This window comes from Malaya genurostris, chromosome 3 (genome assembly GCF_030247185.1).
Source record: "Malaya genurostris strain Urasoe2022 chromosome 3, Malgen_1.1, whole genome shotgun sequence".
Classification (NCBI taxonomy): domain Eukaryota; kingdom Metazoa; phylum Arthropoda; class Insecta; order Diptera; family Culicidae; genus Malaya; species Malaya genurostris.
In genome coordinates, this window is record NC_080572.1 from 221,699,940 (window position 1) to 221,725,282 (window position 25,343).

The 25,343-nt window shown below is 37.7% G+C and overlaps 3 protein-coding genes across 3 annotated transcripts; 1 reads left to right on the top strand and 2 right to left on the bottom strand.

The window, feature by feature from the left end:
- Nucleotides 1-634: 634 nt before the first annotated feature.
- LOC131437612 (esterase B1-like) lies at nt 635-2,684 on the bottom strand. Its single transcript, XM_058607075.1, has 3 exons — nt 1,763-2,684; nt 1,223-1,691; nt 635-1,170 (listed from the first exon to the last, which is right to left on the bottom strand). The coding sequence occupies exons 1-3, from the start codon at nt 2,523-2,525 to the stop codon at nt 747-749; spliced, it is 1,656 nt and encodes a 551-aa protein (XP_058463058.1). The 5' UTR covers nt 2,526-2,684; the 3' UTR covers nt 635-746.
- A 37-nt stretch (nt 2,685-2,721) lies between these two features.
- On the top strand, nt 2,722-22,247 carry LOC131437609 (venom carboxylesterase-6-like). The gene is made up of 6 exons (XM_058607072.1): nt 2,722-2,976; nt 11,795-12,273; nt 12,335-12,474; nt 12,536-13,013; nt 21,743-21,865; nt 21,923-22,247. The coding sequence occupies exons 1-6, from the start codon at nt 2,746-2,748 to the stop codon at nt 22,245-22,247; spliced, it is 1,776 nt and encodes a 591-aa protein (XP_058463055.1). The 5' UTR covers nt 2,722-2,745.
- Nucleotides 22,241-24,865, bottom strand: LOC131437610 (acetylcholinesterase-like). Its single transcript, XM_058607073.1, has 4 exons — nt 24,621-24,865; nt 23,824-24,191; nt 22,667-23,653; nt 22,241-22,607 (listed from the first exon to the last, which is right to left on the bottom strand). The coding sequence occupies exons 1-4, from the start codon at nt 24,690-24,692 to the stop codon at nt 22,301-22,303; spliced, it is 1,734 nt and encodes a 577-aa protein (XP_058463056.1). The 5' UTR covers nt 24,693-24,865; the 3' UTR covers nt 22,241-22,300.
- Nucleotides 24,866-25,343: the final 478 nt, after the last annotated feature.

Sequence of the window (25,343 nt, forward strand, 5' to 3'; positions counted from 1 at the left end):
ATATTCTGAACGCTGATACAAAAACTGTAAATCCAATGTGTCTATTGCTGTCACTTGTTTCAGCAATACCTCCAAGGAAAATGTTTGATGAAACTAAAATGATCATCCATATGCTAAAATTACGGAATTTAATTTATTCCTACTATTACTATAATATCTCCCTTTAGACCCTTAATCTAGTGATGCCAATTCGACGTGTGAATGTAAGGAAAATCTAAAATATTTCTAGCTCTGAAAAGAGCCCAACGCATTGTGGCCATCCAATTTCTGCTATGCGCATGCGATAGAGTGATCTCCAAAGAGCATTTTACTGCAATTCGTGGTACAAAGCCACCTTCACTTGCTTCATTGGTCTGTTCTTCGTCATGAATGGTTCATTGAACCTTTCGATCGTAAACACTTAAAGTACGTTTACAATCGACCTACTATAAGTGGCCGCTGAACAAAAATTAAACAGAAAACTTGAGAGTTATTTACTCTGTCCTCTCCGATACTTGAAAAAATTTTACCCTATTCAGGTGAATGATACTTGTTTTCAATAAACAAATCAATAAATTTAAGAACGGATTCTAATTAGGACTTGTTAACGTTCGGATGTGAATAAATTTTTCAAGAATAAATTTTTTAATCAACATCAAGCATATCATAAATACAGCATTAAAACATATGAATATAAATACAAAATAAATTATCGAAGACTTTCAAGAGAAGGAAGCAGTATACCTAATTTGGAATCGTAATCTTATCTAAATATAAGTCGTCTTTGGTTTCAGAAAAGATCCATTGTACCGATTGTAAATACCCTCCCAGAATTGCATTCTTTCACGGAAAGGATTTTCTATCATTTTGGTATCATCCGACAGCTGCAAGCAATTTAGGTTGTTTTCTTTTGTCGAACTGTACGGTAGCCACTGAAAGCCCATGTTGGAGCCCGCTGGAGTAGGTTCGCTGGTTTTGGCAAAATTGGTCCACAATTTGCACACAGTTCTTCTCAACCGATCAGCCCGAGATCCGTTTTTGACCGCTTTCGTGAAAAAGAATGACGAACTAAACAAATAGCAAACGTCATCTGCATGACAAGCTCCTTGAAATCCATCCGGTACCTTCCACAACTGGCGATATTTGTTCAACTCTGCTTCCATGGCAAACTGATAGAAATAAGTAGTTGATCTGAAAATGTAATCAGAAATTATTTCATTCTCAACACCGTTACTATACATACAGATTTTGAAAAGTTTTGCCCAGTTCAAGTGCTTGTAACGTAGGTATAACATATAAATTGTCGGAAAATATTCGAGTTAGTTCATGAACCTTGTCAACCGTTGGTTCGCAGCTATCGCAGTAAAATTTGAGAATTTTACCGGCGGCAGATTTCATGAGATCCTCGGGTACATCAAGAGAGTCTGGTACGAATCGAGTTGATTCGGTGCGGTATCTTTCAAAATTATTTACCAAAGTGTTTATTTTATAAGCGGCTTCCTCACTATTGACGCCCATGATAATAGGAATCAAGATTCTATTTGGAGTTTTCATGAGATCGATTACATTTTTCGTTAATATGGGCTGTTCAGATTCCATAACTTCGATGACTGGTTTGAATGGGTACAGAGAATCCAACGTTTGTTCATATTCGGTTAAGGCACCTGTTTGATTATTAGCAATTTCTTCCGCCGATACATACAACAGAAATTCTGTGGAAAAATTAACAAGTTTTTATTATCTTTTCATTTATATTGCTAGATTAAAACTAGTTTTCGTATACCGTAAATCTCCGAATCAGTGTTTCCTCGACAGCCGAGAAATTGTGCTAACCGCCGGGCCTTCACTTCGGCGTCTTTTTGTAGCACCATATAACTTGTGGCAACTCCCGATTGGCAAATTGCCTTATGGAAATATTTCGCAGATTCCTGACTGAGACAATGAAGATGCGTTGAACAACCACCAGCACTTTCTCCGAAAAGTGTTACATTCCGACGGTCACCACCAAAGGCCCCAATGTTATCGTGTACCCATTTTAAAACCAGTCGTTGGTCCTTAAGTCCCATGTTTCCATAGATACCCATCGAAGGTAAACACAGGAAACCGAGTGGTCCCAATCGATAATTAAATGTCACAACCACGACTCCTTCCTGCACCATATATTCCGGATTGTAGATCGAAGAATTACCACTCCCACTACAAAAGGCACCGCCATGAATCCAAACCATAACCGGAAGTTTTTCCTCACGCGGCGCATTTGGACCACTTGGCGTATACACATTCAAGTACAAACAATCCTCTGATCCTATACTGTCCGGTGGAATGTAACTATTGCTGAGACTCACATTTCCTTCTTTGGTGCAATCCAAAAGATGAATCTTAAACCTCTCCAACGGAACTGGCGGCATAAACCGGAGATTTCCAACGGGAGGTTCGGCGTAAGGTATTCCCTTGTACCAATACCAGTTCAATCCGTTCGGGAGGGTGGCTTTTACTCCTGATACGTTTCCCAGTTTTGTTCGCACTATCGGTGGTTTATCTGACATATTTCCTCTATCAACTCTGAAACTTAAATGCAAATGAACGAGCTAATGCACCGAAACTATCCCCGCTGTGTGTAGTTATTCAATTATCAGTACTTGCTAGACAAAGCTGTACATTATCTGGTTACACAATCTTCCACCACAGCCACGCATCCGTTTGTTCTGAAAGGGAGAAGAACACATCATATTCAATTAGTATCATTCGGAAATTCAATCATTCGGCATGAGCGACACGAGAAAACAATTGAATGAAACCACAGATGCGTCTTACGCGAACAACACTAGCGACATCGCCGCAGACTGGTCGGATAATGATGTTCCACCGAGAGCCGTCGTTAAAATTGCTCCGGGTCTGGTATCGGGAGTGATAGAACAATTACCAAACGGGGCCCAGTGCTATTGCTTTAGAGGAATCCCGTACGGCAAGCCCCCCATTGGAAAACTGAGATTTCAGGTGGAGTATAATAATAATAATCAATAGTTTAGTTTCCTTTGTACAAGATCATAGAATCTAGTTCACACGTTGAAGCATATTACTAAAGAAAAATTAGAGTCAGAGATTTTACTCTTTGCTCCGCTGGTGAAGTCATACTTTTCGTAACAAGTTTTAAAATAACTACTGGGCCACAAATTTTCACACGTCCAGAACATTGAACGAAAAATCTATTGTTTCCAGAAATTGTATAAAATACTTCTGAAAAAAAAATCCGTCATTTTCATGCAATAAGTTTAATTGTGTTATCTGTGATCTGTGAAAGTGTCATTCAAATATGTTCATTTGTTGAAGAACGATTGAGAAAGAGACCAAAAAATTCACTTTACAATAACTTTTAGATATATTATCAATGCTTCTTTTGGAAAATTATCGATACATTGAGCCAAACACAAACATAATTTTTTTTCTATGCGATTTTAGCGCTTCCGAACTGCACATAGTGTACGTCAGCACGAAATAAAGGCTATAGCAGGATAAGCATGTGAAATCTACCCCCAAAGGGAATTCATATTGTTATACCACATTCGAAAGGCCATAGACTGGAAACAATTTCCTCAAAGTTTCAACCCTTTAACTGCCATATTGACGGAGCTAGGGTGGTTCTATTGATTTTTATTTTATTTGATTTTTGAAGAAACTGCTTCTCCGAAAAATTTGATAAAAATCAGGCATGTTTAAGGCATTATGGGGATGCTTTACAATTTGTTCCAAAATTTTTGAAGATGTATTTCTTTTATTAAAAAATACTAGAAAATTTTGAAACATATTTTTTCCCTCTTCCAATTTTTGCACCACCCTGGATTTTTTAGTGATAAATAAAGAATTTTTGGTCATGTTAAAATGGTATGTTTTCATATTTTTTTTAAATGTGGACGACCAAAATATTTAATTTTTTCTAAAAAATCAATAACAGTCGACCATGTGCTTCCATCAAATTCTGAGAGAAGGAAACGCATGGTGCTTTATCTTAGCAGTTTCTAGTAGTAGTCGACCATGCGTTCCCATAAAGTTCTCTTAAAACGGAAACACATGGTGCTTTGTTCTAGTAGTTTATGATGCAACTCAAGCGCAGGGCTTAGAAATCAAAGTAACGAAAAGAAGGAAATGAGTATCAACCTTTGCATAATACATACACGATCATACTTCGGGTACAACCTAGAAAGCTACAAAGCGAGAACTTACTGGTATGTGGTTTATATATGAATGGTAGTAATATATGAACGTTGCGAGTATCACACATATGCAGTTCGGTTACGGCAGTCAAGAACTACAGCGAGTGACTGTATATAATTCGATGATTCGATAGTGTTTCATGAAATGGTCAAATCGTTTTGCACTGTTGGGTCTCGTACAACGCGGTTTTCTTTTTGCCAGCTCTGTACATTTCACTAAATAAATAGCGAGTTGAAACAGCTGTGAATTTAATTTTTTCTTTTTTATATTGGTGTCAAACAAAAGTGGCCACTGATGAAGGTTGGAATCGATTTCTTAGAATTGTTTTTCCATAAATACGTTTATTTCTTAAGGCAATTTACATAAGTTGTTCTTCGCCGTAGCATCACTTTTACATAGAATTCTTATCCTAATATAATACTAATATAGTCACATCAATTTGAGTATAATAAAGCATATTCTTCTTATTTTTTAAATATCATATTATTTAAACCAAACGATGAACTGCTATAAATTTTAAAATAAGCTGAAATTTTTATACATTTTGTGGTTGATTTCATAACCCACTTGGAGTTTTTTTATCAGCACATCATTTTTAATAAAATTTTGCTATTGGATGAACTAATGGACGCAGTAGGAGTCAATACTAAGACCCAAAAGGGTCAATTATTAAATTAAAACTTCAATTGTCTTTATGAAATGATTAAGAAGTTTCATGTAAGAAAGGTCACGAAAAAATTTCTGAAAATTATTGACTGTATTTTTCATTTAAATAGGAAATGGGATAAAAATGTTATAAAAATACATTGCTCTTTCAATGCACACATTTTCTCTCTGATTCTTTCGTTTATTCTATAGAATTATCATCGTTACTTGGTAGCTGTTCTGATTTAAGCATTTCTGACAATATTTTCGCCGGTCTCACAATTCTGGATAAAAACCGAGCATAAGGAAAGGTAGTGAATAATGGCGGCCTCGTGTGAACAGCAACCAACAGTTCTATTGCCAATAACGCATTCACAGCAACGGCGCTGGATTCCCAAATATCCAGTCGAATTTGTAGTGTACTCGATATAGTACTTGTAAGCTTTTAAAAATGAGACTTATTACCGGCCCGAATAGCTTTTTTGTGATCTGTGTGTCTCAATTGGGTCATCTCGTGATAAAGCTTTAAATCCAAAATTACTTGGCAGAACATCCTTTTCAAAAACTTCTGTTCCAGAGCTACTATATTCCGATACTTTTTGCACTCGTTCCAATCCAAGGATTGATAATATTATCTTATTAGAACTTCCCGTTCGCAATTTGAACAAAAATACGAATAAATCTTTCTCATTTACACCAGCATATCACGAAGCTCAATGATATTTGACCATATTAAACCTGTAAAAACCTGGAAGCGTTCCTCTGAGAGTGAAAATCACTTACTGAGTTAATTATGTATTCTCAGATATTTTCTGGAAAATATGGAGCTTTCTACACAATATACCCAAAAATTAAAGAGATCGATTCAGCGAATCAAGTTTTTTAATAGACATGGTCGATAAATGCTTGATTTGAAATTATGCAAAGGTTATAACTCAAAAATGAAAAATAACGCATCACTATTTTTTTTTATATCTGTTGTTGTTTCAAATTTTAGAATAAATAAAAACATATACAGCGCTCTCAGTCTACAAACCATGAAAACCATCATAAAGATATTCGATTGAAGTTTTCAAACTCAAAACTCCAACTTTATCTTTATTATACATTTTTCCAGAAAACTGTACACATCCCTCGATAACATATCTTTATGATAACTTTTGACACTGTAATGAAATTTTCATTCTTTCTTTCATTATTCTTTCTTAACATCCATCAGCAACACGTAAAAAACTGACACTCGCTCTAGTTCTTGACTACCATAACCGAATTTCATATGTGTGATACTCGCGACGTTCATGTATTACTACCATTCATATATGAACCACATACCAGTAAGTTCTCGCTTTGTAGCTTTCTAGGTTGTACCCGAAGTATGATCGTGTATGTATTATGCAAAGGTTGATACTCATTTCCTTCTTTTCGTTACTTTGATTTCTAAGCCCTGCGCTTGAGTTGCATCATAAACTACTAGAACAAAGCACCATGCGTTTCCCGGGAACGCATGGTCGACTACTACTAGAAACTGCTAAGATAAGCACCATGCGTTTCCTTCTCTCAGAATTCGATGGGGACGCATGGTCGACTGTTATTAATTTTTTAGAAAAAATCAAATATTTTGGTCGTACACATTTTTAAAAAATATGGAAACATACCATTTTAACATGTCCAAAAATTCTTTATTTATCACTAAAAAATCCAGGGTGGTGCAAAAATTGGAAGAGCGAAAAAATATGTTTCAAAATTTTCTAGTATTTTTTATTAAAAGAAATACATCTTCAAAAATTTTGGAACAAATTGTAAAGCATCCCCATAATGCCTTAAACATGCCTGATTTTTATCAAATTTTTCGGAGAAGCAGTTTCTTCAAAAATCAAATAAAATAAAAATCAATAGAACCACCCTAGTTCCGTGAATGTGGCAGTTAAAGGGTTGAAACTTTGAGAAAATAGTTTACAGTCTATGACCTTTCGAATGTGGTATAACAATATGAATTCCCTTTGGGGGCAGATTTTACATGCTTATCCTGCTATAGCCTTTCTTCGGGATTGAATTGTTGGCCCTAACAAGAACCGATTGTTATAACTTTTTCGACGCTCAACAAGATTCCTGGAATGTTCCTCATATCCGAAAAAATATGCAGGAGGGTGTATTTGTATATTCGGTTGAGTTTTAGTATTTTGTGTTTAAGCATGTTATTATTAAGACAACAAAACAGCTTACTTTTCTTTATGTTTCGTCTTAGACTCGTAAGTGCAGAGCAGTGCAAACTCAAACAGTTCAAATTGAACCGCTAAGCAGACGTAAAGTAAATGCTACTTGCAAAACACTTATTTATTTGGTGCCGAAGTTTCACGTCATTTTCAGGAATCTCGGTGATTCATGAGCTTCTTGAATACAATATTTCATTATAAACTACCAGAGAAGATTCTGAGTGCATGAACCGAGTATATCCATTAAGTTATAGGTGTTACGAAACATTACATGCGCTACTTTTTTGTACGTTATAGGCGTTACGAAGCGTTATATGCGTTGCTTTTTTGTAAGTTATAGGTAACGCAATACATGTTTTTCGTTTTTGTAAGTTATTGGCGTTATATTTTGAAGATAAACTGATATGCGCAGAGTTACAATATTCACAGATTTCACTGTAAAATCACAGACTTTTTCGCCTAGTTTGCCACACAGATGCTGTGTCACAGAACACAGATTTTATCAAAATTCGCAGATTTCTACAGGTTTTTATGAATATTGTAAAAAATGGCATATTTTCAAAATGTTTTTTCAAAGATTATGATCGAAAATATGCAATACATATGGTACACAGATTTTAAAATGGCAACTCTGATTATGAGGCATTCCTGTTTTGTAGACTACATGCATTATGTTACATGCATTATATCTTCTCAATCACAGACTTTTTCTACCGCGTAAATATTTTAAAGTTAAAGCGTTACGGAGCGTTACATTCATTATTTTTACATAATATTAAATAATATTAAGAGGCGTCAAATGCGTAACTTTTTTGTAAGTTATGAGGCGTTACGAACCGTTACGTCCGTCACTTTTTCGTAAGTTTTACGAAGTGTTACACACGTTTTTTTCTGTAAGTTATAGGCGTTGCATGGGTTACTTTTTCATAAATTATAAACGTTACATGTATCACTTTTTTGTAAGTTAGGAGTGTTACGAACCGTGACATACGTTACTTTTTCGATAGTTATAGGTGTTACAAAGCGTTACACGCGTTACGTTTTCATGATTTCTAGGCGTTACTAGCGTAACCTTTTCGTAGGTTATAGTCATTACGAAGTGTAACTTCTTTGAAAGTTATAGATGTTACGAAGCGTTACATGGTTTAAATTTTGTAAATTTTAGGCGTTACGTTTTGAAGGTAAAAGTGTTATGAAGTGTAACATGTGTTACTTTTGTGTTAATGATAGGTGTTACATGTGTTACTTCTATTGAGTTCTAGGCGTTACATGCGTTCTACATTTCAAAGTTAGTATGCTACGAAGCGTTACGCGCGTTACGTTTCCATAATTAATAGTTGTTATATGTACTACTTTTCTGTAACTTATAAGTGCTACGAAACATTACATGCGCTACATTTTTTAAAGTTTCAGGCATAAAATTTTGAAGGTAAAGCTGTTAATAGGCGTTACATGCGTAATTTTTGTTTATATAACTCCATTACATACGTTACTCTTTCAAGGTTAATCAGTGGCGTATCTAGGGAGGTGGCCCGAAGGAAGCATTCGGTACGCCACTGAGGTTAATACTTGTGTTACTTCCTCGTAAGTTATAGGTGTTACCGAGCGTTACATGCGTTTTTTTAAAGTTATAGGCATTATGAAGTGTTGTTAAGGGCAGTTCATTACCATAGACCTAAAATGCACCAAAATAACCTCATATACACTCCAAGTTAACCTCAAAGTACACTCTTAAATTAGTCGCTGGAAGATAAAGTTCTGTTGTTAGAATCCTGAATCACTAATTGTGTTACAGCGGCACGGAAAGTGACCGATGCAAGAATTATTTTACCGAGAGGTGAGACGAAATTCTGCACACCCACTTAAATAATCCAACGTGGTCCGCTATGAAAATCGCAAAAACGTTGAAAATCACCAAATCAACCGTGTATGATGTGCTCGGACGTTTCAGGGAGCAAAAGAGCGTGGACCGAGTGGCTCAAGGTAAGCGTCGTAGTGAGACATATGACCGCAAGCCGAGCCAGAAGGTGTTGAGAACCGTCAGAGCAAACCCTGGACTATCATATATAGAAATCGCACAAAAATACGCTGCTGCTCGCAGTACCGTTCAAAGAATTCGTTTGCGAGCAAGCTACCAAACAGAAGATTGAAGCAAAGTTTCGTTACCAAAACTCGAGCTCAGAAACAAGGGTGACAAAAACTCGCTCATAAGATTCGATTTTTTCTATTCATTAGCTCACCTCATGATTTACGATGCAATCCGTAAAATGATGTTAAAGATGAAAATCATCGCTGATCTAAACAAACACACTCACCTATACCCGCTGACATCAAATTATGATGGTATTGATGGTTCTCAGTTTTGATTTCATTCTCTCATTCCTAGTTTTAAAAAGTGAGTACTGAGTTTGGCATCACCGTACCGAGCTACATCGGTGAGTGTATGCTTAAGCCACAAAGCTGCCAACACAACCCAGATTTTCGGTTTTGTTTTTGCTGGTACTCAAAACAAACACGAGCATTAATGTACGAAAACAAATGTCGAACCGTAGCGTGATGTATACCATAAACGATTGAATTGTATGTCTCGAGCTAAACACAACTGGCTACTGAACCGAATGCGTTTTCCAGCATACGAGAACATGTCTTGAAAATCTGATTGAAATGGCATCGATTCGAACGTTGGCCGCCCATGGCAACTCTGGTGGATGGGGAATACAAGCGAGACAGTGTCATAAGAATCTGATTCAATGTGTTGATGTACAAACACATCAAATCACAACTCACAAATCGTCTCTCAGTGGGTTCTAATATTTGATGTGCACTCAGCGCTCATCTGCTGATTGCTTGACACTACGATGTTGAGACTATGTTTTCTCTACACAAATGGTTACTCAGTTACTCAACTCGTTCAGCGATGCTTTTGAAACCGATTTGCAGGCGAGCTGAACTCGGTGATGATGAAGTACTGAGTTGATTATTGCCAGCCCTGCTCAGTAATTGTGCCAGTAAGTTTTGGCGAAGTACCAAGGATGTCTACTCATCGACGGTGAAACCTACTCAAAATGGGTTTCGGACAGCTTCCTGGCCAAACATTCTACATGGCGACGGCACGAGAAGATGTTCCTACGAAGTTTAAGTTTGCTTTTATGGACGAATTTATCAAAAAAACTGATGATTTGGCAAGGGATATGCAGCTAGGGTGTTCGTGACGAATAAAGGTCCCGTGAAGTTTTGGCAAGATTTGACGAGTTGCCATTACAGCCGGGAAGTCATCCAGTGGTACCACGATAATAACGTAAATTTCATCGGTAAAAACATAAATCCACCTAACTGCCCGCAGTTCCATCTCATCGAGAGATTTTGGACAAAAATTAAGCGGAAGCAAAAAAAATGAAAAAAAAAACGGCTTGGGACGCGACTTAGATGACCAAAATGTGAAACAAATGTGCCAAGGAAGTTGACTCCGGAGTTGAGCAGCGTTTAATTGAAGGAATCAAGAAGAAAGTGTGAATTTTCATTAGAAAAGAAGAGAAATGATTTTATTATTACGGATTCTAAATGGACATAACCTTAAATCTCCATAAAGGTGGGTACTGCATCAGAAAAAAGCAGAACATGAAAAGTCGTAGTATTACGTTCCTTTTGTGGAATTTAACCATTCCAAACGTAAAACTAGATACACAACTGTGATATTCAAACCAAAGCAGTTTAAATATTCAGCTGCAACAGCTTTGCATTCAAGGAAAACGCATCCGAAGTAGTTCAACATAAAATAATTTCAACAATTCGCTTCTTCTAAGAACCTAAAATCGATTCCAAAGAAATAAGTGATTTTTTTTTTCATTGCAAAGTTGTATTACTATAAAAAAAGAGTTGTAATTATTTAATTCGGCAGGGATATTTTGTTGCTTTCGTTAGTTACATTCACTGACTCGAATAGTGTGCAGTTCTTCGGCCAACAAATGTTTTATTCTCCTTCACCTCGTCTTATTTGTGTCGAAGAATATGTTCGACATGAATAAGTCATACTTTAGTAAAAGTCGTACAAGATGTGCCTTGTTTTACATTGCAGTTGATTATTTAGTCGATGAATGGTTTTTGTTGTAGGTGTTTCTATTACTAGAATCGATAATTATCTCAAAAGCTCTGGCGTTGTTCTTTTGACTGAAGTAAACTCTCCGTTTACATAATGTATTTTTTCATATACCACGTAAACTTTCAAATGATGATCTTGTAATGATTCCAATCCACTATCATCCAGATACACAAAGATTCTGTATGAAATCGTTTTCATGTTCAATGTGCATATTAGTGTTGTGTCGGTGTTGTATGTTGTACAGTACTGCTACTTTTGTTGAGATGGAACTCTTGCACTTTCTTTACGCCAATCATTTAACAAAACTTGATTTTATATATTGATGATCGCACTAGTTAGTAAAATGCCTTCACAACCGAACTAATATTGTGAGGTAGTTTCTAGTTAAAGTGATTCTTATTTTGGTAAAGAAGCATTCATCAACTTGAAGATTTGAATGATTTTAACTATACTATGTCAGGAACTACTGTGATGTTATTCATGTTTTAAGAAGGAATTTTGAATTTTCGGCACATATCAACCAGAATTCTATCAAGGTATCGAATTCGATCTTTGATGAAATATAACCTGATTCTAATAACTAGACTAATGATCATAGATCGTTGATTGGATAACAAATCTAATGTTCAACCATTCTTCTAAACAGGCACCTCAGCCACTGGACAAATTTCCAACGGAAATTATAGATTGTAGCAAGGATAGGCCAGGTTGTTACTCGGTAGACAATTATCTTCCCAACGATCGGATGTCGGAAGATTGTCTGAATCTAAATGTTTACACATCAAATATATCCATCAAAAACGATGCTATGCCAGTAATGATTTGGATTCACGGTGGTGGTTTCGTTGGAGGCAGTGCCCAATCATCAATGTACTGTCCCATACATCTCGTTCAGGAAGGCGTGGTCGTAGTCACGGTGAACTACCGCCTGGGACCGTTAGGATTTCTTTGCATGCCCGCCGTCGGAATTCACGGAAACATGGGACTGAAGGATCAACGGATGAGCTTCTGCTGGGTGAGCAAACATATTCGACAGTTCGGCGGGGACCCTAGCAATGTTACAATATTTGGCCACAGTGCTGGTGCCGCATCAGTACACTTTCATTATCTGTCGGAAACGTCACGGTGAGGACAATTGTTTAGTTTTTATAACATTCTTCTCATTTTTTGTTTCCTTCCACACTAGTAATTATTTCCATAAAGCTATTGCGCAAAGTGGAACGGTGTTCAATCAATGGGTCTTGCAAAAAAATCCAGACGGTCGAGCTCGTAAGTTGGCTACATTATTAGGGTGCAAATCAAGCGATAATGACCGAATGGTGTATGGTAAGTTTGACGAATGAAACCAATATGAAACATTACAAAAATTCAACACATCTATTTCTAGAAACTTTAATGAATGCCACTCCTCAAAATCTGACTGATTTGCAGTACCAGGTGTTTACAGATGAAGAAAGACTCGTCTTGGTAAACTTTCCCTTTACTCCAGTCATTGAGGTTCATGGTCTCAATGCAGAAGATCCTGTTGTAACCGATAATCCATTGAAACTAATCCAAAAGCGTTTCACTACTGATATTCCGTTTATAATGGGAATCACAAACGAGGAAGGTGTTGGATTAGCAAACCAAGTCTTGGAATCGTTGGCAGTCTATCAGAACAATCTTGGACAGCACATTATTCCAACTACGTTGAATATCAAAAACGATCTCGATAGAGAAGAGGCTTTGCATAGTATCAAAAGATACTTTTTCGATGATGCAGAACTGTCAACTGAAACGATGGAGAGTATGTTGCAGATTTTGGGTGACAACATAAACAAGTTTGCCGGTTATCTTGCAGCTGAGCTGCACTTTATTCATCAGAGGTGATAACAAATATTTAGCGTAAGACTATCCAATAGTACTACTTTAGTTCATGATTCAAGCTAAGAAATCGATCAAAACATTGTACAGAACTTGAATATCACGATTCTAGCTAATACTAACTTATGCCATCACGATGGCTCATGTACAGGGTGACAACGTAGAAGTGATACACTTGGCAATTGTTTTGAAACTTAAAGAGAAATGTATTTCTCATTCATTTCCCTTTTAATAACAAGACAAAGTATTAAACTTTCATTGTAGCTAGTAAAATTCAAATCTTTCATGGCACGAATGCACTTCTCCACTTCTCGCAAGTCTCACGCGCCTCTTCATCCGGTAGTGGATTTTGAATCTCAACCAAGCGCTTTTCAGATCAGTCCAAACACACGTACTTCATATTGTCCAGTTTTCACAGCATGAACAACTACAGCCTAATGCGCTGGAGCTAAGTCTTGCTAAAGGCAAAAACTTTCAACTCCGAAATGTTTCTTAACCCAGGAAAACGTCTATGAATAACACAGGTATTTCGGTATTGTTCAACCCCTCATTTGTCTGCTGGTATTTCACGAAGACTTGTTCCATATACATGATCAATTTATTTGTTCAAACACATTTCCAAAGTAAATAATTTTTCATTTGAAAAAAAATGTTATGGCCAGTGTGCGTCCTGAGCAACACACGTGATCTGGCAACTCTGTTTGTAATAATCTTGCGTTTCAATCAGCGTTGCCAGGTTGCCAGATTTATCTGGCAAATGCCAGATTTCACTCGCTTCGTCAGACACTCAAACTAACCAGATCTTTTGCCAGATTTTCCAAATTTTCCCAGATTCATTTTTTCTGGGAAAATCTGGCAAAAGATCTGGTTAGTTTGAGTGTCTGGCGAAACGAGAAAAATCTGACATTTGTCAGACAAATCTGGCAACGCTGGTCGTACGGCAGTTTTGCGACAACCGACAACCGACTTCTCCACGATGAGGGTATCTAACACAAAATGTATGCGAGTATTAGTTAACTAGGAGCGAGTAAATACTCATCTCAAACAACCATTGAGGATAAATGTGACCAATTTTATAGTCTATAGGATTACTATTCCAAAGCCCCGTAACCGTAAGACGGTATTCCACGTATGGTGACTACGCCGTGTGGGATAGCGGCTCCCAGCCAAGTGCTTTGAATGTATCCTTAACCGGTTTTGCTTTGTGTGAAGTCGTGAAACAAAATAACTTTACCGTGACTTCTGACCCATAGTGGTCGTTTTTCGATCAATTCATGGTTCATTTGTTGTCTGTAGGCAGGCCCGCACCCAGGATTTCATTTCGGTAGGGGCCCATTACTGAAGATTGCTTATGTACCTAATTCTCGGTGTGCCTTTTACGGCTGTTTTTAACATACACTTTAAATTTTTCCACTGGAACTGTATTACATTTCATTACGTTTACTGTCTTGTTATTTCTGTAACACATGTCTGAAGCATTCTAAATAATTATGTTTTTGATTTCGGGAGGGCCCAGGGCCCCTCTGGGTACGTGACTGTCTGTAGCGATGTCCAGCCAGCAACTGGCACCATTAAAGAAGGTGACAAGCGATTATAAATACACTCTCCTACTCAATGCTTGATCGGAAAAATAGGTATAAAGCGAGAAGACTAGTGTTTGATGGACAGAGAAGATGTTTGGATATAAAGTATCGGTCGGGTGACGGCCAGGATGTAGACCATGTTCGATGTACGCGCTATTGTGTCTAACTGGCGTTTTAGAGTGACTAAAACAAGATTCAGAGTGGCGAAATGATAGCGCGTATGCACGGAATGCATAAGAACGCAGGTTCGAGTCCTGTCTCTGAGCGTATCTTTTTCCAAAAATTCATCTTTTCTGTTAGTTTTTCATTCATTTGGCTTCTCCAATATATGTTTCCGCTCAGTCATTGCAAAAACTGGAAAGAAAGTTAAATGTAGTATCAACGTAATCCAATAATTTATTGTGACTCCACACACAAAAAAAATATTTTAAACTTTAATATATTATACCACAGATAACAGATATACAGGCTTACATATGAACTATGTGTAAAATTTGGTCAATCAGCGTGGCGAACACTTGCAGATGTCACCACGATCGACACGAGGTGCCACCACGATTTGGGTGGCGCTTTCACATGAACCACAGTTTTGGGTGCAACATTCACTTCAAACTAGATTTTTGTTTTGTTGCTGGTTAAAATGGCAAGCTTATTTTTGTTTTATTCCGATCGAATTCTAGTGTGATTTATGCGACATAGAAATAAAATTGTCTTTAACACTTAGTGATTAGTGTAAAAATTGTTTTTTTTTTTTTCATAAATACGTTTATTTCATAGGCAATATACATAAGTTTTTCTTCGCCGTGGCATCTACAATACATAGTACTTTAAACCTAATACATTTCGAATGTCCTATTAGTATGTTGGTATTCATTAGTTAATCTAAACACTGTTTTTATCAAGCGAGTTGCTATTATAAATTACATTAAATAAAATACATTTATTTTGTACATGATCTTATAACTATTTCAGGTTTGTTTGTATCAATTCATCACTTTTATTTAATATAAGATAGCTGGCTATTGGTTGAACTCATGGAAGAGAAAACAATCTAACATAAAATAAAATTTAAATTGGAACTCCAATGGACTTAATGAAATAATAAATAAGTTTCATGTAAGGAACGTCACGACAAGCAAGAATGTCGCGAACTGGGACATTGGATAGTCTACCTTGGGTACGCAAGGAATTTATTAGTCGAGATCTGACATCACGATACTCCACGCATGTCCAAACAACATGGTCAATATCGCGGTAACCTTCGCCACAAGCACAATGATTAGTCTCGGAAAGTCCAATTCGAAGGAGATGTGCATCTAACGTGTAGTGATTGGACATGAGTCTGGACATCACACGAATGAAATCTCTACTCACATCCAATCCCCTGAACCATGCCTTTGTCGATATTTTAGGAATAATTGAGTGCATCCACCGACCCAGATCATCTTTATCCCAAGAAGCTTGCCAGCTGGCAAGTGTTCTTTGGCGAGACGCGCTATAGAATTCATTGAAAGCAATTGGTCTCTCATAAATTTCACCCTCAATAGCACCACGTTTGGCTAAAATATCGGCTCTTTCATTGCCTGGAATGGAGCAATGAGCCGGGACCCAAACTATTGTGATTTGATAATTATTATTCAATATGACGTTCAGGCACTGTTTTATTTTGCCCAAGAAAAAAGGTTCGTTTTTGCCAGCAGCCTTTGAGCGAATGGCTTCAATTGCACTCAGACTATCTGTGAAAAGAAAATAATGGTTTGGAGATAATGTGACGATTATACTCAAACTATAATGAACTGCTGCTAACTCTGCTATATAAACAGATGCAGGTTCTTGAAGCCTAAAGGAGACCGAAACATTATTGTTGAACATACCAAACCCTGTCGCTTCTTCAATTCGCGATCCGTCCGTGTAAAACATTTTCTCAGAGTCGATATGCCTGAATTTACTTGTAAATATTTTTGGGATTTCCAACGAGCGTAGGTGTTCCGAAATTCCACGCACTTCGCGCTGCATGGATGTGTCGAAAAATAAAGTTGAGTCAGGGACATTTAGGAGGCTGACACGGATAGGAATATATCTTGAAGGGTTGATTTCCTGTGACATATGGTTAAAATATACAGTCATGAATCTTGTTTGAGATTGAAGCTCAACTAGCCTTTCGAAGTTATTAATAACTAGGGGATTCAGTACCTCGCATCTTATTAGCAGTCGCGACGAAAGCTCCCAAAAACGATCCTTCAATGGAAGAACTCCCGCCAGAACTTCAAGACTCATTGTATGTGTCGAATGCATGCAGCCTAAAGCAATTCGCAAACAACGATATTGAATTCGCTCTAATTTGATAAAATGAGAGTTTGCAGCGAAACGAAAGCAAACGCATCCATATTCCATCACTGAAAGTATCGTTGTCTGATACAATTTTATTAGATCTTCCGGATGAGCACCCCACCAAGATCCGGTTATTGTTCGAAGAAAATTTACTCTTTGTTGGCATTTTGTTATCAGAAACCTAATGTGTCCTCCCCACGTGCATTTGGAATCAAACCACACCCCGAGGTATTTGAAAGTCAAAACCTGTTGGATCATTCTTCCCATCATATGAAGCTGAAGCTGCGCGGGATCATGCTTTCTTGAAAAGACGACCAGCTCTGTTTTCTCCGCAGAGAATTCGATACCCAGATGGACAGCCCAAACGGACAAGTTATCTAAGCTATCTTGCAATGGTTTTTGCAGATCAATAGCTTTGGGTCCAGTAACTGAAACTACGCTATCATCTGCCAATTGTCTTAGTGTACATGGGGATACTAGACAGCTGTCAATGTCATTCACGTAAAAATTATAGAGGAGCGGACTGAGGCAAGAGCCTTGCGGTAGACCCATGTAGCTAATTCTGAATGTTACCAAATCGCCATGTGAAAAATGCATGCGTTTCTCTGACAAAAGGTTGTGCAAATAATTATTTATAACCGCTGGGAGTCCATGTTGGTGAAGCTTGTCTGAAAGAACATCAATGGAAACTGAATCAAATGCTCCTTTAATGTCTAAAAATACAGATGCCATTTGTTGCTTTTGAGCGAAGGCAATTTGGATGTCAGACGAAAGTAATGCAAGGCAATCATTCGTCCCTTTATTTCTACGGAAGCCAAACTGAGTATCTGACAACAAACCGTTCGTCTCGACCCAAGTGTCGAGACGTCGTAGAATAATTTTTTCGAACAATTTTCTGATGCAGGACAACATCGCGATGGGTCTATATGAGTTGTGATTGGAAGCTGGTTTCCCCGGCTTTTGAATGGCGATAACTTTCACTTGCCTCCAGTCAGGTGGAACAATATTTTGCTCAAGAAGCTTGTTGAACAATTCCAACAAACGTCTTTTTGCGAGGTCGGGCAGATTCTTCACCAAGTTGAATTTAATTCTGTCCAACCCAGGAGCGTTATTGTTACAAGACATGAGTGCTATTGAAAATTCCATCATTGAAAAGGGGCTATCAATGGAACCATTATTTGAAAAAGATTCCCTAATAATGCTATGCGTAGGAACAGAATCTGGACAAACTTTCCTCGCAAAATCAAATATCCATCGGTTCGAGTATTCCTCACTCTCATTTTCTACGTTACGATTCCTCATTCGTCTGGCCGTATTCCAAAGAGTGCTCATTGAGGTTTCTCTTGACAAACCTTCGACAAAATGTCTCCAATAGCTACATTTCTTGGCCCGAAGTATGCTCTTGTACTTGGTTTCTAAAGTCAAGAATTTTTCAAAATTCTGAGGAGTTCCTCCTCCTCGTTTTAAAAACGTCTTGAAGGCATTTTGTTTCGCGTGCTTAGCATCTGAGCACTCTTTGTCCCACCAAGGGTTTGGAGGCCTTCTGTTAGACGATGGACCAAGAAATCGTTTGGTTTGGGCTTGTTCTGCGGCCTCCAGAATCGCACAAACGAGGAAGTCATATTCTTCAAGTGGGGGGAGCTCTTCCATTGAAGTTAAGGCACTTGAAATATTACTTTGGTATTTCATCCAGTCAATATTTTTTGTCAAATCATATGGAATATTAACTGAATTAGCAATGCCTTTGTTACTGCTAATTGAGATGATGATTGGTAAATGATCGCTACCGTGTAAATCAGGAAATACTTTCCAGGTGCAATCTAGTCGAATTGAAGTCGAGCAAAGAGATAAATCTAATGCACTTGGACGTGCAGGAGGTCTTGGGATCCGTGTCATGCTACCCATATTTAGTACCGTCATGCTAAAATTGTCGCAAATATTATATATTAAGGATGATCTGCTATCATTGTAAACGGAACCCCACATCATTCCGTGCGAATTGAAATCTCCTAAAATCAAACGTGGAGCAGGAAGGGCTTCGACAATTTCATTAAGCTGTCGTTGTCCAACTTGAGCTCTTGGAGGAATATATACTGAAGCAATGCAAATGTACTTTCCTTTAATGTTTATTTGACAAGCAACAACTTCTATACTAGAAGTCGAAGGAATATTTAATCTATAAAAGGAATAACATTTCTTAATTCCTAAAAGCACTCCACCATACGGAGAGTCTCTATCGAGACGTATAATGTTAAAGTCATTAAAATTTAAGGCTATGTTTGATGTAAGCCATGTTTCGCACAAAGTAAAGACATCACATTTTTGACTATGCAACAAAACTTTAAATGAATCAAGTTTTGGCATGATGCTTCGACAATTCCACTGCAGAACAGTGATTGAATCATTTGCGGCGGATGATAAATTATCCATCAAATGATACAAAACCTGAAAGAACTGGCCATTGAGCTGATAACTGTTTCAAAAAAGTTCTAGCTATTGGAAGGAATGCCGTTATGATAGTCTTTAGAGGTTCAGAAATATTGAATGCTGCGAAAATCCATTCTACAATTTCCGAAAACTTAAGTAATCCTGTTGGTGAATGTGAAACGGAGCCCACTGGATTATTGTCTTTTCTTGAGCTAGTTTCTGGATTGGTTTGTGAATTTGACAAACCAGGAGGCACAGTTTTTGGTTTTAAATTTGGCTTTTTAGCTTTAACACGGGGATCTTTTTTTGAAGATGTAATTTTAGGTGTCTTTTTAGGTATTTTGTGGTTTGTTAATCTCCTCTTAACAGACCCTTGAGGAGTGACAAACGAGGTATCTTCACTATTTCCGTCGGAGTCAGATTCCTCTGGCTCCATAAGATTTGAAAAACCGTTTTCGGTTTCCAAGGGGGAGACATGTATGACCGTTTTAAGCATTTCTGCATATGTGCGCTTAGACCGTGCTTTTAAAGAAAGCTTCATTTTGTCTTTACGCAACTTAAATGCAGCGCATACTGAAAGATCATCATGAGGTCTCTCCCCACAATAAACACATTTTTCAACATCTTTATCGCAAAGATTATCCTTATGAGGCCCTTGACATTTGATACATTTGGACTTATTACTACAGTAAGTAGCTGTATGCCCGAATTTTTTACAGTTCGTGCAATTCATAACATGCGGTACGAAAAGCCGAACAGGAAGACGAATTTTATCGATATAGACATGGCTAGGCAACGCAGATCCGGCAAATGTTACACGAAACGAATCTGAGGGACGATACGACTTTTTTCCATCGACAATAGATGCTGAGTACAATTGCTTGCACTCGAGTATCTTAACTCCCTCAAGCATGGAGTTTTTAAAACGACCAACTCCATTTTTAAGTAAATCATCGGCCGTCAGACTTGCTTCAGTCACAACACCGTCAATTTCCACCTCCTTCGATGGAATGTAAACTCGATATTCAACAGAAAATAATTTACAGGTTACAATTTCGTTCGCCTGTTTCAAGTCATTGACAACAACTCGAATTTTATCTCTATTAACTTTACATATTTCTTTAACTTCAGAGAAATGTGATGTCAAATCCTTGGTAATTTGCATCAAATTTAAAATCTTTTCTTTTTTTCGAAGATAGACTATCCATGGCCCAGTGGTACCCTGTGGATAATGTTTAGCCCTCGGAGTATTTAAACTCTTACTAGTATCCGGAATCGGATTCGGATGATCTTCCATGAGATCATCCATTACATTAATTTTTTTTGTAAATTAATAATACCAAAATAAAAACTTATGTTTAGTAAAATTTCAGATATAAGAAATAAAAATTAATTAAATTAAATCTACCTTGTAGCTGATGTCTCTGTTCCTTTATCGTGAAGAACGACGTGAAGCTCTTCCAACGATTTCCAATTGGCAGTCTTCTGCTGTTTCCAATTGGCAGTCTTCTGTCGTTTACTGCTATCTCAGTTGCTCTGCCGTCGTTGTGAACACCACTGCACTTGCTGTGCTGCCTGTACCTGACCCCAGGTATAGTGCTTTTGCTCTTGGTGGCGATCAAATGCGATGCTTGCAGTGTAGCACCTCGCGATATATGCCGTCTCTTTTGATCCTACGCAGCGTACAAATTCTGGTACCTGGTAAGTGTAAAAATTGTTGTAGTTGGAATATTTTTAAAACAGGTAGGAGGATTTTGTTATCGTTCCGGAACGTAGTGGAACGTTTTGAAAGATCGCGGCGAACATTCGAGTAGGTGGCAGTAGTGTTTCCAACGTATAGCAAATTTGAAATTTACACAGGATTTTAAGAAATTTTGTTCGAGCCTGTATATCTGTTATCTGTGATAACACCTTTCAGGACTTTTATTGAACTCGAACGTTAACTCATGAGATGAAATGAGTCTGACTTCCGGTGAAACTCTCAACGGGTGAGCACGTTGTATCGTGTTAGTCTAGAGAAAATTCGAGTATTTCACAAGAAAGAAAGGTTTTTTATCCGTACTTTGACGACTCGACGTAGCCACAGAGCGAGATTTTCGCATGTAGTTCAGTGAAAAGAAAGCCCATTAGACTATAAAAAAATTTAAATGGCAATATAGCCTAAGTTGCTGTGCCATCGAATTGGCGTCATCACAAGTGAGGTGACGCCAACCAGAAAAAAGAAGAAGAAGAAGAAATGAGTCTCCTAAGTTATATTATATTAGAACTTAATTTTATGTTGCTTTCATGGTATTGCAACAACTTTATGACTGAAAATAAAACTTAAAAACTGTTATAGATCTGAAATGAGACAAGTAAAATTCTTAATAAGTCCACATTTCTCATTTCAGCTCACCGCTCTATTTTTACGTATTTTCGTACATGTCCGAGCTGAACAAGCTACGAGAGCTAGCCAGAACACCATCCAATTTGCCAGGAGTAGCTCATGGTGACGATTTATGCTACTTATTTTCGTAAGTAGATCGGAATAACGTTGCAATGTTCTACTAATTAATCGATTCCGTTCATAGGTCGTCATTTTTCTCCACAGAATCGATTGACCCTGCTGGACAAGCCTGTAAATTTCGTCAAACAATGTGCAAACTGTGGACAAATTTTGCGAAAAGTGGTAATCCCACACCGAACAATGATATCTTAGGGTTCCGCTGGCCAACGATTAATGGAACCGAAGGAACGAAACCAAATTTTGAGTTATTAGCCGTAGAGTTGAATGATGCGTCGAAAATTATCAACAATCCTTTTGAGGGTCGTTTCAATTTCTGGAAAGCTCTTTTTACCCGTTACAATGAATGCCATTTAAAACCAACTTTCCCAGAAGAAAACACTGATTGTTAAAAACAGAACCTTCATCCATTTTATTGTCTTATTACAAAACTTCTAATAACCATTCAAAGTTTAAAATTAAAGAAACCCTCGTTATATTGCTTATAAATTCCTCGCCAAAAGTCTATTCGCTGCTTGTCTGGATTCTTTATCATCTTCGGATCAGCCGAGATGTCTAGACAGTCAAGCTGAAACTCTTCTTTCGAGTTAGGATCAGCGTTTATTACTGGATTCCAGCGGAATGGTAACGTAGAATCGTCAACCGGAGTGGGATTTCCAAACTTGGCAAAGTTAGTCCACATTCGACACATGTAGTAGCGAACGCGGGCCTCAGCAGATTCCGGAGCCACTTCAACAGGTGCCATGCGGAAACTGAAATCAGAGAGGATAATACAGACACAGAGGAATGCAACCGAAAACGCAAATCTTACAGGAATAGATACGCCAATTCGTCAGCATGGCATGCACCCGCAACGTCGAGTTGGAGTAACTTTTTGTACATATTCAACTCGCCATCGAAGCTGAAGTTGTAATAATATAATGGCGATTGCTGTTGGTATTTCGCATGTAACTCTGCACAAGTGTTCGCAAGAATCTCAAAGTGATAGTCACTCATCAAATCCGCCAGTTGGGGCAGAGTGTCCATGCTAACCTGTTTATCACCGAAATAGAACTGTTTTATCTCTTCGCCAAGTTCTTTACTAGCTACCGTGTAGGGATTCACGTTAACGGTGCGTGGAATAAGTCGTGCAATGTCTTTGTCATAAATTGCTAACTTTTTAACAGCATCCAGCAGCATAATCGTTCCTTCTCGATTATTAATTCCCAGCATTAACGGAATGTTGGATAAGCTGTTTGGAGTTTTTAGTACTTCAATCGGGGATTTTGTCACAATAGCATCTGTTGCCGTTGCACTTTCTACTACCGGTTTCAATGGCATCGGTAGTCCGCGAATCTTTTCGTCTTCTGTCATCACTCCCATCATTCGCCCAACAACATCCGCAGTGGAAGCCGTCATTAGGGTGTCGTAGCAATCGGCATCACTGTTGCCCGGACATCCAATCAATTTGGCCAATGTTCTTGCCTTTTCTTCCGGATTCAGTTGCATCACCCACTCCATGATGCTACATCCACTCTGACAGATGGCTTTGTGGAAATACTGTCTTGAATTAGGAGACAGGAGATGCAAATGCACCGATGCCGCACCAGCGCTCTCTCCAAAAAGTGTTATATTCGCAGGATCTCCGCCAAATTTTGATATATTCTGGTTCACCCATTTCAAAGCCATCAACTGGTCCTTTAGGCCAGCATTTCCTTCAATACCTTGGCTGGGAAGGTACAGGAACCCGAGTGATCCTAGACGATAGTTGAGTGTCACTGTTACGACACCCTCCTGTAACAGATATTCAGGTGAATAACTGGAATAAAGGAAGAAACCACTGATGAACGTTTCGTTTTTGATACATAGCAGTTTCACGTAAAACATTGTTTACAAAATAATTTTCCATTTATCTTGGAATTTAGAATTTAAACAAATCTTAAAGACGTTTCTAATCATTTTAACTCGAATAATGTATGATAAACTTACCAGTCGCTATTGCCACTGCCGAATAAGAAACCACCACCATGAATAAATACCATTACTGGACGCAATTTGTTATCACTTTCCAACTCAGGTGTGTAGACATTTAGGAACAAACAATTTTCCGAACCCTCGATTTCTTGGGTAAAAATGTTCCTTGTAAAGCACACGCTTCGTTCAACACTACAGTCTAATATTGGTGCTGGAAATTTTTCCAACGGTTGTGGTGCCTTGTATCGCAAATCCCCGATGGGTGGTTTCGCGTATGGAATCCCACGGAAGGCGAACGAATCATTTCCGTTGGGTAGCTTTTCCCGTACACCAGAAACAGTGCCTTGACGGACTTTGATATTGATGCGATTCGAAGCATTCATCTGCGAATAATTCGATATATGCCGGTAACCACAAACAAATAATGTGATAGTAAATATTTTCAAGCATTAAATCCTATTAGTGTCACTCAAACAACCTTCCTCAATCAGTTCTATATGCGACTACTTCTGATCTACGCTCCACGTAAGACAACATTTTAATCTTATCGTAAATTGCAATTTCCAGTCATCATGAACAAAGTACCACTACCATAGTTTACATTTTAATTAACGACCACGACAAGTACGCATACATTCGCAGTATCAATCAGCCAAAGTTCAACCCGTCCACCAGAAAGAAAATATATCGATCATCAAGAAAAACGAAATTGTTCATTACAGCTTAAAACACAATCAAAACTTTAGGATTTAAACAAAAAAAAACTTTAAGATAAGTCATCAAGGTTATAGAATAGTAAATCTAATACTTGCCAATCCACTGCAAAATCGAAGCTCGCTGTGACGCAGCAATTTTTTGTTGAGTAGCCTTGAACCATGAATCATGATAAAAACGAGATAAAAATCAACCGCTAATCGCTGCTAAACCAGGGCAATTGCAGAATTTTCACGTAAACACAAAATTTCAATCAATGAATAAAAACAGCTGATAGAAATTAACTAATGATTTCCTTCAAGATGATTGTTGATACCAACACAAATTTACGGCTACTTTCGGGCGCGATGTAAAATGAACTGGTAATCACATTTTCCTATGTTGTGTCTATTCACTTTGATGTTTGAAATCAGGAACAAACAAACTAAATTAAAGATTTCAAAAACGATATGATTTTTTTACAGGAGCTTCTAGAATTTCTGGATCATAGTGAGCGAGAGTACTTAAAGCTTATATTGAGAGTATTTAAAGCTATATTGATAATTTCTGAAATGTTATTCGACGCTTTGACATCTCTTCTGTCAGATTTCGTTACAGACACTCTCGCAAAAAAATTTAAAACAGTTCTTCATTCGAGTTTCAAATATTCATTAATTTAAAACAATTCCGTCGAGCAGTTTTAAATCTGTTTCAAGTTTGTGCTCGAAAATGAGAACTAGATCTCGGCGTTGCGCTTGACATGTTTTAGTTGTACACTCAGGCAAAAAATATATGGAATTTCATAATGATTTCGTATGATTTTTAGCCACAAGAATATCGTA

Bases quoted from the DNA above. Each gene is read 5' to 3' on its own strand.
- LOC131437612 (XM_058607075.1), bottom strand. From the start codon at position 2,525: ATGTCAGATAAACCACCGATAGTGCGAACAAAACTGGGAAACGTATCA. The intron at 1,692-1,762 runs GTATACGAAAAC...ATTTTTCCACAG, and splicing joins CACTGATTCGGAGATTTACG to AATTTCTGTTGTATGTATCG. The intron at 1,171-1,222 runs GTATGTATAGTA...TTACATTTTCAG, and splicing joins GGCAAAACTTTTCAAAATCT to ATCAACTACTTATTTCTATC.
- LOC131437609 (XM_058607072.1), top strand. From the start codon at position 2,746: ATGAGCGACACGAGAAAACAATTGAATGAAACCACAGATGCGTCTTAC. The intron at 12,475-12,535 runs GTAAGTTTGACG...ATCTATTTCTAG, and splicing joins TAATGACCGAATGGTGTATG to AAACTTTAATGAATGCCACT. The intron at 21,866-21,922 runs GTAAGTAGATCG...TTCCGTTCATAG, and splicing joins GATTTATGCTACTTATTTTC to GTCGTCATTTTTCTCCACAG.
- LOC131437610 (XM_058607073.1), bottom strand. From the start codon at position 24,692: ATGATTCATGGTTCAAGGCTACTCAACAAAAAATTGCTGCGTCACAGC. The intron at 23,654-23,823 runs GTAAGTTTATCA...CCTTTATTCCAG, and splicing joins GGCAGTGGCAATAGCGACTG to TTATTCACCTGAATATCTGT. The intron at 22,608-22,666 runs GTAAGATTTGCG...CTCTGATTTCAG, and splicing joins GAATTGGCGTATCTATTCCT to TTTCCGCATGGCACCTGTTG.